Source organism: Balaenoptera ricei, chromosome 12 (assembly GCF_028023285.1).
Source record: "Balaenoptera ricei isolate mBalRic1 chromosome 12, mBalRic1.hap2, whole genome shotgun sequence".
NCBI lineage: Eukaryota > Metazoa > Chordata > Mammalia > Artiodactyla > Balaenopteridae > Balaenoptera > Balaenoptera ricei.
Genome location: NC_082650.1, coordinates 61,803,809 through 61,818,604, shown reverse-complemented (window position 1 = coordinate 61,818,604; position 14,796 = coordinate 61,803,809). Strand labels below are relative to the sequence as shown.

At 38.1% G+C, this 14,796-nt stretch overlaps 1 protein-coding gene and 1 pseudogene across 7 annotated transcripts in view; one reads left to right on the top strand and one right to left on the bottom strand.

Annotated features, from left to right (window-relative positions):
• Positions 1 to 14,796, top strand: part of KLHL32 (kelch like family member 32) — a 230,963-nt gene that overhangs the window by 165,520 nt on the left and 50,647 nt on the right. For 5 of the 7 annotated variants that reach the window (XM_059941554.1, XM_059941555.1, XM_059941558.1 and 2 more), the window contains one exon: positions 13,584 to 14,310. The exons of the other annotated variants lie outside the window; for them this stretch is intronic. In XM_059941554.1, coding sequence (XP_059797537.1) covers positions 13,584 to 14,310 — 727 coding nt within the window. The remainder of the gene's footprint in view (positions 1 to 13,583; positions 14,311 to 14,796) is intronic. 7 annotated transcript variants of the gene reach the window in all.
• On the bottom strand, positions 6,627 to 6,735 carry LOC132376467 (U5 spliceosomal RNA; annotated as a pseudogene).

The following is a 14,796-nucleotide window of genomic DNA, read 5'->3' as shown; positions in this document are numbered from 1 at the left end:
AACTCTGCACCGTCAGAACTCATAATAAGTCAAACATTCTTTCAGTGGTACTCATAAGGGAGGGGGAAAAAGCCCCACAGATTTAAGAGTAATTTCAGATTGTAAATGAAAAGGAGAGGCACGACTGTGCATTTGCACCAATCATGCCTTCCTTTCATCTGCTCTGATTAGGCCTGGTGCGGTTTCATCAGACCCCTCCATCACCGAGCTGTCACTCCAGCCGTCTGTTGATTGAAAACAATCAAGGCTCTGATGGCACAATTATTCTGACCCTTTAACTAGAGGCTGCTGTGATAATGAAAGGTTGATTATGATAGTTTGTGCCTCTTTCAGTTTGCCAAGAAGGTTAATTTGGGCATCAGACGGATGTTTAATGGGCGCTTGCTGGCTACACTGAGGTAAATGAGAACGTGCAGTCTTGGATATTGCACGGATATAGTTTGGCTGTCAATCATTGTCATTTGGAGTTTGTGCCTCACACTCTGGAAATCACATTTTATTTTTTCCTTGGGATTTAATTTATTCTGTGCCCTGAGGAAGTTCTTTCACTCGGTGACCTTCACAGCAGCTTTCTCTGCCTTTTTTTTTTTTTTCTTTTTTCAAATGGAGCTCAAAGGCACAACACATCTAGAAGAGCATTTTTCTTTCATTTTCACTTAAAAATGGAAACTTTAAAAATCCATCCTTATCACTGCCTTCCAATAGAGCAAATGTTTCCATCCCGGTTGTGCAGTGGGGAAGTATAAACGACAGGGATACTCTGGCCAGTTTGCTAATGCCGCAGCTCCCGCAGTTGTTCTGCCCTGTTTCTTACACCAACCAGCAAAGCTAGTAAATTCAAAATGGGCGCATATATGGAACTGAAGGCTCCATTCTCCTTATGTTTCTCTCAGCAGCATGTCTCGGAATAGTTTGATGAATTCTTGTTTCCAAGGGCAACATCTGACTCCTTTTCCCTTCTTGGGAAGCATGGGGGAGGGGTTGAGCCAGGGAGACAGATATTTGTCTGCAGGAGTACGAAGGTTATTAAGAGTTGCAAATTTCAATTTGTATAATCCCAGCGCCTAATCTTGTTGCTTTTTGAAGCATAGGGTAAAAAAGATGCAGGCACCTAATAGTGCTGGTCTTTACAATGTGTAGCTCATTACAATCTTCTTTTATGCATACCTTTTAAAAAGAAAAATAAAGGAAAAGAAGAAATAAAGGAAACCTTTAATTCTGTCTCCAAGCTGTGCATAGTGGTCTCCTAGATTAGGCACCTAAGAGCCAGAATCATTGTTCTGCTTTTTCATTTGTGTTGTCTTCAGGTTTTTTTCCCCCAGTGAACATTCAGCAGCATATTTCTACCTAGCCTTGGACGTTTTTTCTCACATGTCAATTGTAAAACAATTAAGTCTATAGATGTTAAAGTGACAGCATCATAATGATTATAATTTTATTTCAAGTGTTCTATTTTCACACTATTTATTTCTTGCTTTAAAAAAAAAAGCTATTCGTTTTTGAATGGTAAAGAGAGTCATTAAGCGATAATTCAGTCTCACGTGAAGAGGCTCAAAAAATGAATTGTCATTGAATCCAGTTACTGTTTTAATGCAGCCCTTATTTAAGCAACAGTGCTGTTTAAAATATTTTAAAAGATATGCGAATAGGATTGTGCATATATATGTGTAGTCTCACCAGATTCTTCACTGCACTAGACCACAAATGATGATTTTTGTTTAGCTCTCTGGATAGCATGCATAAAATCACCCTCAGGGATGCTTAGTAAAGTTACTGATTAGTTATGTCTTGTTTTTATTCCAGCAATGGGGAGTAAAAAGTTAAATAGGGGTGAAATGTATCAGTCAATCAAGAGAGATTTTTTCGGTATTTAAAAAATAGTGTGACTTGTCACAGTGGTATCTATATTTTATTTTTAGATTCACTATGTTTGTTTACAAATTAATGAGACTTACGAAAAGAATTTCTTCTTGAAGTATAATTCATTCTTTCAAACTGTTTTTTGTCCAAGCCTGACTGGGTTTCTGCCTTCCCCCAACCTGTTGAACCCTTTACCTGTTGTGGAAAACTGATATCCAAAAACCAAGGACTTTCCCTTATGTCCTCATAAGCTCTCCACCACATTCCCAGAACTGTGCTCTCACGCTGACTCCGTTCACTGAAACTGCATCCCCTCAGCAGTGATGTCCCCCTTCAGAGGGTCCTCAGAGTGTCTCACACCTCATCTCCCGGCCTGGGCTGGCATTTCCTCTGCTCGCAGGGCTGGCAGTCATTGGACCCAGTTTCTCTTTCCTCTTCAACCCTTCTGTCTCCGCCTTCAAGGTTCCAACACATTGTTCCTCCTAACCTTATGAAGATGTCTTGGATCTGTGATTTCTCATAATTCCCACAGATTTCCTTCTGGGTGCCTGGCCCTGGGACTGAGACACGCTCCTCCTCACCGGACAGCCTTTGGAACGGCTACTACCTTCTAGTACTCCTTCCCTCACCCATTGCAGCCCCTTCCCCGCTCACAGGTCTTCTGAGATTGTCAAGCCACTGGTTCTCCTGCACTGGGCCTGTCTGCCCACATACCCATTTTCCGTACACGACTATTATAAATTGGCTCTCTAAGCCACTTCCCCCACTCAAAAATATGTCATCGTTGTGCTAAAAAAATGTATCTTCTTTGACAGAAATATCACTTGTATATTATACTCAAAGGTGCTTCAAGGTGCGAATAGAGGATTCAGCGTTCCCCACTTATTTATAGGGTGATGAAATGAAGTTGGAGAACGCAGTGTGAAGTGTTCTTTTCAGGCATCAGTAGGCAGGGTGAAATTCACATAGTGAAGGAGGTCAGTGGTCGGCATGGCATTTATGTGTGTTCTTTGCAACTCACTGAGGGTGTAGGCCCTGGCACCGCAGCCCACCAGCTCCATCCCCTTGATAGTAGAGTCTGGCCCCTGACCGTGTTTAGTCATGGGCTTCAGGTACTGGGTTCCCCACTCCAATCACTGTACTCTGTAGCTCTAAATTAACGTTGAAAGTGACCTTTGAGGATTCTTTTCTTTTTACTTGAAGGCTGCCAACATTAACCCTGAAATGCAGCATAGGTACTTCCTGAACATCTAAATTCATCACAGTACCACTTGTTTGAGGGATTTGACTATCTCTGTATCTGTGACCTGGGGCAGCTGCTTGAGCCTGTGAGCTCCTTTTGGTCATTAAAGGTTTCATTTCAGGTGGGGAGTGTATGTGCCAGTGAACCTGTAATTGGTTCATTATTATTGAATCAGTTTATAAAGAAATATTCAAAGGCTTGATGCCCCCAGGATGCTCCAGGGCATGCTTACAAATTAAACAGCTTTTTAAAAAAACTATAAAGTTTAAAAATGTACCAGCAATATTTAAAACACCCATGAGGGAAATGGAAACATAAAAAGATGGTTTTTGCTTGTGTCTGAAAATCTGCCTACAATAGACTGAATCTTCCAAACTTGTAGGATTTTTCTTCCCCTAATTTCATACTCCCTGAGTATATTTTACAGGGATATGTTAAGACACTTGAGGTTAAGAGTAAGGCTTGAGCTTCATGGTATTAACAGAGCTTGAAAGTGAATGGCAAGTAAGACTGTATATATGTGTACCAATGAGGATCTTCTTTCTCACCAAGTAAGTTCCTGACAGATATTGGGCACTCAATAAGAAATTGAGGAGTGGATGAATGAAAAAACTAAAAGAAAAGATTCATGATTATATCATTTACCCCAGAGCAACAAAACAGGAAGAAAGTAATCAACTCAATCAATCGTTATTTTAGTTTTCTCAAGCCAGATAGCTTAGTTTATATATATTTTTCCTTGCCACTAAGTTAACTGAGTTGAGATTTGAAGGAACTGATGGACATGAGTTCAAATATTTTTAATGGGACACTCAAGCCAAGTAAAGAAAGTGAATATATACTGAGTGTTATGCAGAGACAAGTAGGTTTATGTCTGTGTCTCTCTTTTCATTCATTCATGTTTCTCTGACTGGGGTTTAACAAGGCCACATACCTTTAATAACTGGGTTAGAATACTGAATTCATTGGTGTGGAAATAGGCTTATCATAAGGGCTAGTTTGTAATCTGCAACAGATTATCTGCCATGCTTTTATTATCAGTTTATAGCATGTGAAGTATTTAATACTGTGTAGCAAATTCCTTATCAACTACAGAGATCTCTCAAAATTTGTGTCAATATTGCACAATATTGTGTTGTATAAGAATTGTCTGTGCTGGCTTTATCATGAATTCAGAAGGATAATTGAGTTGAGGATTAGCTCCATCTCTTGGTGGTGCATTGCCATCATATTAATTCTGTTTATTGTCTAAATGTCATAGTTTACCAAGCACTTTCACATGTTATCTCATTCAATCCTATGTAGACCCTATGATGTAAACAACATCATCTTTGTTTTACAGGTGATGAAACTGAGCCTCAGTATATTTGTGTTTTTCATAAATGCTCAAATGTGTTAAGTTACAGAAACAGGTCTTTTGATATCAAGTCTTGTCTCCTTTTCATTGTGTCATATGCACCTCTATGGGCATGTACCAATTAGCGGTAGAAAAGAGCATCAGGATTTCCCTGTCCTTTCAGTTGACTTCACCCTGATAATGCATCCTCAATGCATGCAGTAGCTGGAAAATAACGTGAAGTGGTGTGACCCAGCTAGGGTCACTTCTACGCCCTGTTGCCAGTGGGATACAGCAGGGTTTTCTTCTATTGACCAAATTGGTTTTCTCTGATTTTCCTGTGTTGTTCTGACAATATAAGCTTAATATCTCACTGACCGCATTACCTTTTATACCCAGAAGATCGTCATATATAAATATGCATCACTAATATCTTACTTAGAAGTCTCACCCATCAGTCTAGCCTCAAATGATACTCTGATGCTATCAATGATTAGATGAATGAGTATTATCTTTTGGTTCAGAGACCATTGGAGGCAATTATAGGAAGCTATTTCTAATTGTTCCTGTATTTTGCTCAAGTGTGAGGAGACCAGGAATAGGTTCCATTTTCCCTGCAGCATCTTTGGCATAGGTGACATTGATTGTTTTTCTTGTCCTGTCGGACATTCTTCCTATATAAAAAGCTTTGTATATTCCAGATATGGGGGTGGTGTATTTAAAGACTGTCTTGAGGTAAAATTTCATGTGAATAGTTTACTAAATATTTTCATTTCTAAATAAAATCACGTTCTGGGATTTTAAATAAATAGTACCTTGAAGCAGTCACTTACAAACTTGAAATGCGTGTTCTTTGGCTGAGATTATTTTATTTTTATGTGAACCTGTGTACACATGCACTTTCACATGCCACACACTTGTATATTTCTGTTGAGTTCAGAATTACAGACAAAAAAACCATCACTTTGTTTTTCTGAAAAGAGATTTATAAAAGCTATTTGTGCTATAGAAATCTGTGACTTGGATACTAGACACAGTGATTAATTTTTATTGTCTCTCCCACCTGTAGGAATGTTGGAGGATTCTACTTTATGGTTTTTTTTTTTTAAGTTTTCAAACTTTTAATTTAAAAATTTTATTATTATTTTTTTAGGTATAGTTGATTTACAATGTTGTGTTAGTTTCAGGTGTACAGCAAAGTGATTCAGTTATACATACATACATATATATGTATATATTCTTTTTCAGATTCTTTTTCCTTACACGTTATTACAAAATATTGAGTATAGTTCCCTATGCTATACAGTAGGTCCTTGTTGGTTATCTATTTTATATATAGTAGTGTGTATATGAGGATTCTACTTTAAAATATTACTTTTTGGTGGATCTGTAAGTGACATACATCCGAGAGATAAAAGAGACTCTCTCATCAACTTACTCGTTTTACAGATGAGAAGCCAAATGACTGGTCCAGTGTCGACTACATACTCTTGCTGTTCTTTGTATTGACTTTTCAAAGATCAGCTCAAATTGGTGGCCAATTCTCGAGGTGGAAAAGACATGACAGTATACTAACCTCATCTCTTTTCCTATCTTTGTTTTCTCTTCATCTTGATACACAATTTACCTTTTAAAAGATCGCCTTGTGTTATACGACTGAACCAACTCAGGTCACTTGCATTTGCCCTCACAAATACCTGGAACTTAAATGTGGCATGCCTCAGGGCAGGTTTCCTTGTGTTTCCTGTGTGTTTATCGCTATGTGTTTATCGCTGTCTACGGGAAAGAGACATCCTTGGTTGCAAGGGCTCTTGCTTTTGATGCTTGGCAGTATGTATTTTTTTGAAAAAAAATATGTATTAAAGATGGTTATCAGCACTTTTTTTGTTCTTTCAATTTTCTATTTAAAAATAATTTCAAACTTATAGAAAAGTTGCAAGAATAAGAACAGTAAAGAACACCCGTATGATTTGCTCATTTCTTAAGCAAATTACTTCGTTTGCTTTATCATATGTTCTCTGTCTCTGTCTCACTCTCTAGATATCTATCTATCTATAAATATCTGTAGATATATGCAGTAGGAGAATAGATAGATATCTAAACAGAGAGAGAGAGAGAGAGAGAGAGCATGCGTGCACATGTGTGCTTTTTTTTTCCTGAGCCATTTGAGGGTAAGTTGTATACATCATGGTTTTTTTTTTAAACCCCTAAAAAAACCCCTCACAACTGTTCTTTTCCACGGAAATCTTTAGTAAAAGGCAAAAGATTTATACAATCTGAAGAGAAACCAGAGTATTATCAAGCACAAATTTTTTGCTAAAGGTGAAAATAAAAGCATCTGTCAGTCTTTCAGCTTCATAAAGTTTTAAATGAACAATGAAAGAATATGTGTTATTATCATATCTACTAAGCTGAATATTCTTTTTAAAATCTGTCAGGTCTTTTTTTCTGACATTATATGAACCTGGGACCGCATCAGATTTGATTCTATTGAAATATATTTGTTAGAGGAGAAAATAGCCTATGTGTCTTATATAAGTTTGTAGTCAGCTATAATGGTTAATGTACAACCTCCCTTGAAAAATCTGTTTTACAAGCAAAATGTTGACACAGTTTTAATTACAGCACTCAAGTGAGCACTGTTATAATTTTTAATATTCCTCCATGGTACCATTTTCACTGTTCTGGTAGAGCAACATACCCTGATCTTATGTTCCTAGTTTCTGGTGTCTTTAGATAGGAATGTTGCCTTTTTGAACAGAAATCTTTCATTTGGTCTCAAAGAAGAGAATAGGGCTATAAAATTTTGTGCACTTTTTATTAATACGAACTTTCTATGTCAGTCATTATTCTGGTTTAATATGTCACTATTTAGAGCTTTAACATGACTCACGTTAAAGAAATGAGATTCTATGTATCAGTAGTTTAACATGGCAAGTCTCAACACCTGTTCACATACAGGAGGGAAACTTTCCACGTTTACCATCTAAAGAAACTTTATAATATTAAAAGGGTATCTTGCTAAAGTTTTATGTTTACGTTTATTTGAATTTAAGGCATTATAAAATAATATACGAGATAGTGTACTTGAATGCAATATATAATAGTCAGTGCAACTTCCCTTTGAGGACATGGATTAGAAGATGGTGAGCATCCTTGATCCTCTGTTTGGAAAGGAAAAATTCTGTCTATGCATTGTCATTCATTCTATTAAAACATTCTCTTATGGCTCCCCACTCCTTGCTGCCCAAGTGCTCTTTAACATCAGCTTCAGGAGCTTCCGGAATGCCAGGTGGTTGCGGATTTGTTCCTGTGCCCTTCCTTTGTTCCTTTCTGAATTTGCAGAACTGTGGAATTTGTGCTGCCTTTTGGGCACTGAAGGGAGACTGGTGCCCTGGCTTATCTCAGTGGGATGACAGGACTGGCAAGGATATAGACACTTGTGCCTTCACAGCATGGGCTCCTGCAAAAGGCGGGGCTCAGTTTGCCCCTTCAGCAAAGCTGTCTGCAACCAGGTTTTAAAATAGGAGAATAATTATAGCTGCCCCGGGCCAAGGGGGCAGAATCAGACTGTGGGCAAAAATACCAGTTCTTGCTTATTCAGCTCTGGCTGAGGAATTCTGTGATGAGAATATCCTCTTCAGTGAAAACGAATTCTTGTGAACCAAGAGAAAGAAATAGCTACTGCTTTTCAACAATGTTGTAAGAGCTTTATCTTTTGTCAGCGTTAGTTAAAGACATTTGATCACTCATCTGATGAGAACTGCTTTTGTAAAGGGCATTTTTAATATATGTTTGCAAGATATAAAGGCAGTTTTATGGAAGAGTGCATTAATGTGTATTCTTGGATTTGAGATGACTTCATAATTCATATATTTTCCAGGAAATATGTGAGTGTAAAATTTCTTATTGTTTCGGCATTGCTTCGGAGTCACGTTGGGTAGTACACATATGTATGGACATATATAAGCAGAGGTAGATTTTAAAACAGCAGCTTCTATCTGGGTGTGTTTGAGCGAGAACAGTAAAGGAATTTGGATCATAACTTGAGGGCTTATAATATTAGGAATGTAACATTCGTTCATATAATTGACATATTTCTGAAATACATATGAGTAGATTATATATTTTAATTGAATTAGAGAAAATTTTGCATAATTTAAAATTATATGCTTTTATATTTAGTATTATATATTATATATTCTATTCACAGAATAGCAATCAGTGGGGATACACTGAGAACACTAAAAGGAAGGGATTATTTTCCATATATTTTTGAGCCAGGTTTAGTTAACAAGTAATGACCTAGAGTTAAAATACATATTCCCATAAAAAGTGAAACAATAATTCAATACTCAAAGGATGCCGTTTCCCCTAAAGACTTATTCTTTACTTACAAACTCTTTAATCCATACAATTAAATGCATGGTTTTTATGCAAAAGTAATCCATAAATGAGACTCATTGAAAAATATTGTCACCTATCTAGAAGCAAAGTATACATGTTTAAAAAACAGACTTTATTTTTCTAATTTAGACAATATGGACATTAAGTTTGGTTTTGAGTGCATTTGGTTTTGAGTGCCTGGATTCTACCTTAAAATAATTATTGATGGAAAAATAATGATGATATGATATAATAGAAGAACACATTATATAACTTAAAAACTGGATTTCTGGTTCCAGCTTTTCCATTAATCAGCTGCATGACTTGCAGTAAGTCAAATAGCTTGTCTGGATTTAATTTCTACTAGTAAAATTGAGAAGCTTGAACCAAAAGTACTCTAAAGTTTCTTCTTGCCCTAATACTTTATATTTGAGGGATTAACAGATTACGATGTTCATTGCATTGCCAAGAATGTCAAATAGAGGTGACCAGCACCAGTTATGGAGGGAGTAAAACAAGTGCCTTATATAAGTAAGTCCAGTACATTGCATGCTGCCGTGGGGAGTTTTGTGAGCTTATAAGGGCTTTATAGGAAAGCCACAAAGATGAGATAATAAAATAGGAAATTGAAGACTGTGATAGATAGATAAATAAATATATTAAGGAACTGATGTTGTTGGTTCAAGAGAAATATGACAAATAGCCTAAGAATAGTTATAAAGGATTTTCCATTATTCAACAATTATGTTTAACATACTACGTGCCAGACACTGTTCTTATCAAGAATCTGAGGATAAGATGAGTTGACGTTGGAATAAGCTGTAGCCAATGCTCCTTTTAGGAAGGAACAATTCTCCATCAGGGTAAGGTGTACTAGATTGGGTTAGGTAGGGTGCTTGGGAGATCTCCTGTAGTCTTTGGAGATGACAGTCCCTGTGTTTCAGATGGTTTAGGAAACATCTTGCCTAATTGCCCTGTTTCCTAAGTACTCTTTGATCTGTCCCCCCCAGACTGAATCCTTGAATTCTTTTCCGCTGTTGCTGGCTTTGTCACCTAAAGAGTCTGAGATAAAACTTTCACTATATGCTCCATTCCCCCCCCACCCAATTAAAATATTCTAGAGTTTAGGGTGATGGGGATGTCAGTGTGCCAGAATAAGTATGATAGAATAGGATTTTAGCCTTCCCTGGGTTATGCTTTCTAAGTGTAGTATCATTAAAAGCCAAAAGTTCCCAGAATAAACATTTTCAAACATTAAGCCCCAAAATACACTACAAAGCTAGCTGTGGTCTTTGTGTTCCATGATGCCCTGATGATGAATCAGCCTTCTGTTTACTGTAGTTTCTAAACCTCTTAAAATGGGCTCCAGGGTTGCCTCTACCACCTTGCCCTTAATTCAGCGTGGCAATGGATAGTGCTCTGGTGAGGTTCACGGTGTAGAAGTGTTTTTGAGGTAGCCCATTGTTTTGGATTTTCTTTGACATTTCTTCCATTATTTGGATAAGTAAGAGTTATCCATGATTTCAGTGATTTTTCTCTCTTATATTTTCACCAAAGTAAAAACTGAGTACAGTAACACTTTTACTTTTGTTTATGTATTATTGCAAAAGCAAAACTGCACAGAGTTTTTATATGACTTACTTTTATGCTATCAGGATCAGCCGTTGATTTATAGAGCCAAGGTCTCAAAATATGCTGTCTTACCCATAGTGAGAGCTTACCCATATCTTACTACAAAGGAAATACGCTGTCTTACCTATGGTATTAGCTACACATGCCCTATATCTTTACTAAAGCATCCTACTTACACTTCATTTAATTTAAGCCTTTTAAAATTTGAAACAACAGACTTAGTTTACTCTTATAAAGCAGCAATTTACAGTCTCATAAATGGGAATCTGTCTACAACCTTCCTACTCAAAACGTGGTCCATGGGCTAGCAGCATATGCATCGCCTGGGAGATTGTTAGAAATGCAGACTTGCAACCCTCCTCCTCCTCCTCCCTATTGAATCAAAATCTGCATTTTGCCCAGAAACACCAGGTAATTCATGCACATGTTAGGTTTGAGAAGCACTGGATTTAAATCTGTAAATAATACTATATCCAGGTGAGATTGGTTCAAAGTTGGCAGAATTGTAAATTATATTTACCTTTGATCTGGAGAAAAGATAAACCCAACAAGTATGAATGACTTGTGTAGTCTGAAAATATTTATAAATAATAAATGTGTGAAAATTATATGAAAAATGTGAGAAGTTAGACATACTGGCAATAAATAAGATAAACATTATCCCAGAAAATGCAAACTAAATGTATGTTCACAAAGTATTCTGTAATACATAGTATTTGGGGAAATTGAACATGGAAACCATCATGATATTGCGACGTAAGGGGTGATAAGTAGACAGAAAGCCAGAAATGAATCAGAGATAGGTCACAGTGGTCACTGTTCCACTGCTAGTTTGATTCCTTAGAAATTTTCTTAAAGGCAGAGTCTAGTTGTGGCTTGTATATCTTTCATACAGTAAGTGACACTGTTTGCTAGAAAGATAAAAGTAAATCAGAGAGTGTTAAGAGATGGGCTAGAAGATTGATTAGGACATAGGAAGAACTGATTTATGAGGAAGGAGAAAAGTAATTAAATGGGCAGCACTGTGCTATAAAAAGAGGCTATAGAGACATGAATGTTTATTTGCTCTTTCTCCAATGCTGTTTTCCTGTAGTATCCATATGCAAGATGCAGAAACATTAGGATATCAGGATGCTAAGAAATTCGTTACAAAACAAAGCAGTACCCTCTGGAATTACTCAAATTAGGAGCAATATGAAAGATTAAGTTTCAGAAAATTTTACCTTGTGCATAAGGAGTAACCTTGAGTGGGATGACTTTATCCCTGAAAACTTTTGAAAGATCTGTGGGCAAAGAATGGAAAATCATTTATTAAGTTGTAGAATTCTAATTGGAACCCATCTCTTGAAACTTCTAAAATTAGGGTGGAGAAAAACCAGGATGTTGCCTGTGGGAAAACTCTCCACTTCCGGCAGAGACTTGGTGATTGATGAGTGACATTTTTCTTCTGCACTATCTTTGATTATTACTGTGTTACCATACACAGGTAATTTTTTTTCATCAGGTTAGTATCTTATTTAAATAAAAAATACTAGTTTCTAGAAAAACAGCCACAGAGTGTCACTCATCTGCCCTCCATTGTGTCTGCCTCCGTGGCATCCGTAGGCTACCTGGCAACCAGTGACATTCTTTTTCCATTTCTCTTCACTCATTATTCATTTAGAGATGCAAGTCAGTATATATTGGAAGCAAATTCACTTGCTACATTCTCTTCATCTGGAAAACTAAAAAGACATGCCCCAAATATGCCTTGCCTTTTAGAGCCATTTGTCAGGTGGATACAGAAACTCTGAAAGCCTGAAATCATCTAATGCTTCAGAGAGTTTAGTGATCCTTTTCACAAGGATGAAAACCCAGCTCACATTTGTCAAGGAGTAATGGTCTGAGGAATTTCAGCAATGAATCAGCTGAAAAAGGAAGCCCAGAACTCCAGTTCCACTGGTCAGAAAGCAAGTAAAACACAGCAGAATTATTCAGTATTTTCTTTACTTTTTTATGCTAATTGCTTCAGGTCCACATTTATATTGCTTAGGAGATCAAGTTTAATATAGGTACTGCTAACAATAAATTCTATCAAATATGTTGACTGGAGATATTAGATATACTTCTCTATGCCGATGTGTGGAAAGCTTTGCCAAACTTAAATATTAAGTCACATTAATTAAATTACTTCAGGTGTTCCATAACATGAATTGGTTTTTTGTTGATATTATTTTCTAAACTGCTATTCAATTTTGTTACTTATGACTTAATGCACCTGCTTTAGTTTTAAGAAATTCTATTTGTCTGTAGCCGAAAGTTCTTACCCCTTTCCTTCTTGAAAGAGATCTAGACCTAATCAAAAAGGTTAGGATTACATTCTGCTCTTGTGTCCATAATACAAAGATAATCTCCTCTGTATCCTGTTTTTATGAAAATGGCTCTAACAAATTGCCCGTATCTTACACATACAAACAACAACTGTTTTCAAGATGAAAACTAGTTGAGAAAAAACAAAAGAAATTGATAGGTTGCAATCTTTCTTTTTCTTCTCTTGCTTCCTGACTGATATACCTACAAAAGTTGCAAGGGGGAAAAAAGTCCTTTTTCTTTCTAAATCTTGCTACTAGTGTCGTATTGATTTTCTCTCAAGTGCACCCTGTGGTCTCAGATGATCACATGTTTTCTCACATTACTCGTATTGATAACAGCACCTTGACTCACAGGTTGACATATGTTGCTTGAACTGATGACATGGCTCACCGTTGACATATCCTGGTGGTGGGGTGGACCAAGCCTCTTATGCATGAAACCTAAGGGAACAGGTTGTTTTACAACCGTATTCTCCTTCTTTGAAAAGTAACTGTTGTTCACCTCAGGTGATCCTTTAAGTCTTGTCAGTGTTGCTTAACATTGTTCCTAATCTCTCCAACAGTGTTTTGAGTTCTTTTGTGTCTCTGCTGATGCAGAAAGGGAAAAAAAATCCCTCAACTGGGTATAACAATGTTTGAGTGTTCCACGGTTTGTAAGACAAAATAAAAGTGTTATTAAGAGTCTGAAAGGATACATGGCAGCCGGCCTCTGTGCCACACTGCCTTGGTGCTTTCTTACCTTTGTGCTCTCTCCACCTCCCTGCCTCTGTTTCAGCTAGCTGTGAGGTGGTTGGAACACAGCTGCCATTACCAGTACATGGATGAGCTCCTGCAGTACATCCGCTTTGGCCTGATGGATGTGGACACTCTCCATACAGTTGCCCTGTCCCACCCCCTCGTCCAGGCAAGTGAAACCGCAACAGCACTTGTCAACGAGGCCCTGGAGTACCACCAGAGCATCTACGCACAGCCCGTGTGGCAGACTCGCAGGACCAAACCGCGCTTCCAGTCAGATACTCTGTACATCATTGGTGGGAAGAAGCGTGAGGTCTGTAAAGTCAAGGAACTTCGGTACTTCAATCCTGTGGATCAGGAGAATGCCCTCATAGCTGCCATTGCCAACTGGAGTGAGCTGGCTCCCATGCCCGTGGGAAGGAGCCACCATTGTGTGGCAGTCATGGGGGACTTCCTGTTTGTAGCAGGAGGGGAAGTCGAGCATGCCAGCGGCCGGACGTGTGCCGTGAGGACTGCCTGTCGCTATGACCCCCGCAGTAATTCCTGGGCAGAGATCGCACCCATGAAAAACTGCCGGGAGCATTTCGTTCTGGGAGCCATGGATGAGTACCTCTATGCGGCTGGGGGCAGAAATGAACTGCGCCAGGTTCTGCCGACCGTTGAGCGATATTGCCCCAAGAAGAACAAGTGGACTTTCGTCCAGTCCTTTGACCGGTCCCTCTCCTGTCACGCTGGCTATGTGGCTGATGGTCTTCTTTGGATATCAGGTAGAACGTGCCTCATACGTTGGATCTATTACAGAACACTTTCACTGTGGCATAAATTGACAAGTCAGGCTTTGGTAGTGGTGGCCGTGTGTATCTGAACGATTCAGCCAAGGATGCCATTTTAGCTAATTAACAGTCATTTATTGAACACCATTCTATAGAGAGCGGTGTATGGGGAAGTAATTGACCTTTCTGTGACTTTCTGAGTGATTAGTGGAGTAAAATTTCAAGATGGAAATGAGTGGCCTATCACATCTCTTTTTCTACCAAACCTTCTATTGTTTAGATTGTCAGTTTTTGATATTCATGGATGGTATTGCACACCTTGTGGTTTATCCAGGTCCTTGGCTTTTCCTTTCACCTTGGGCTGCCTGACTAGGAGCCAGTCTATCAAAGACAGGGCAGGCGAAGTAAAAGCCCAGTTAATCCATTTGGATGAGTAAAGCAATGGGAATAGATCCAGGTAGGAGCCATGCTGTGCATTGA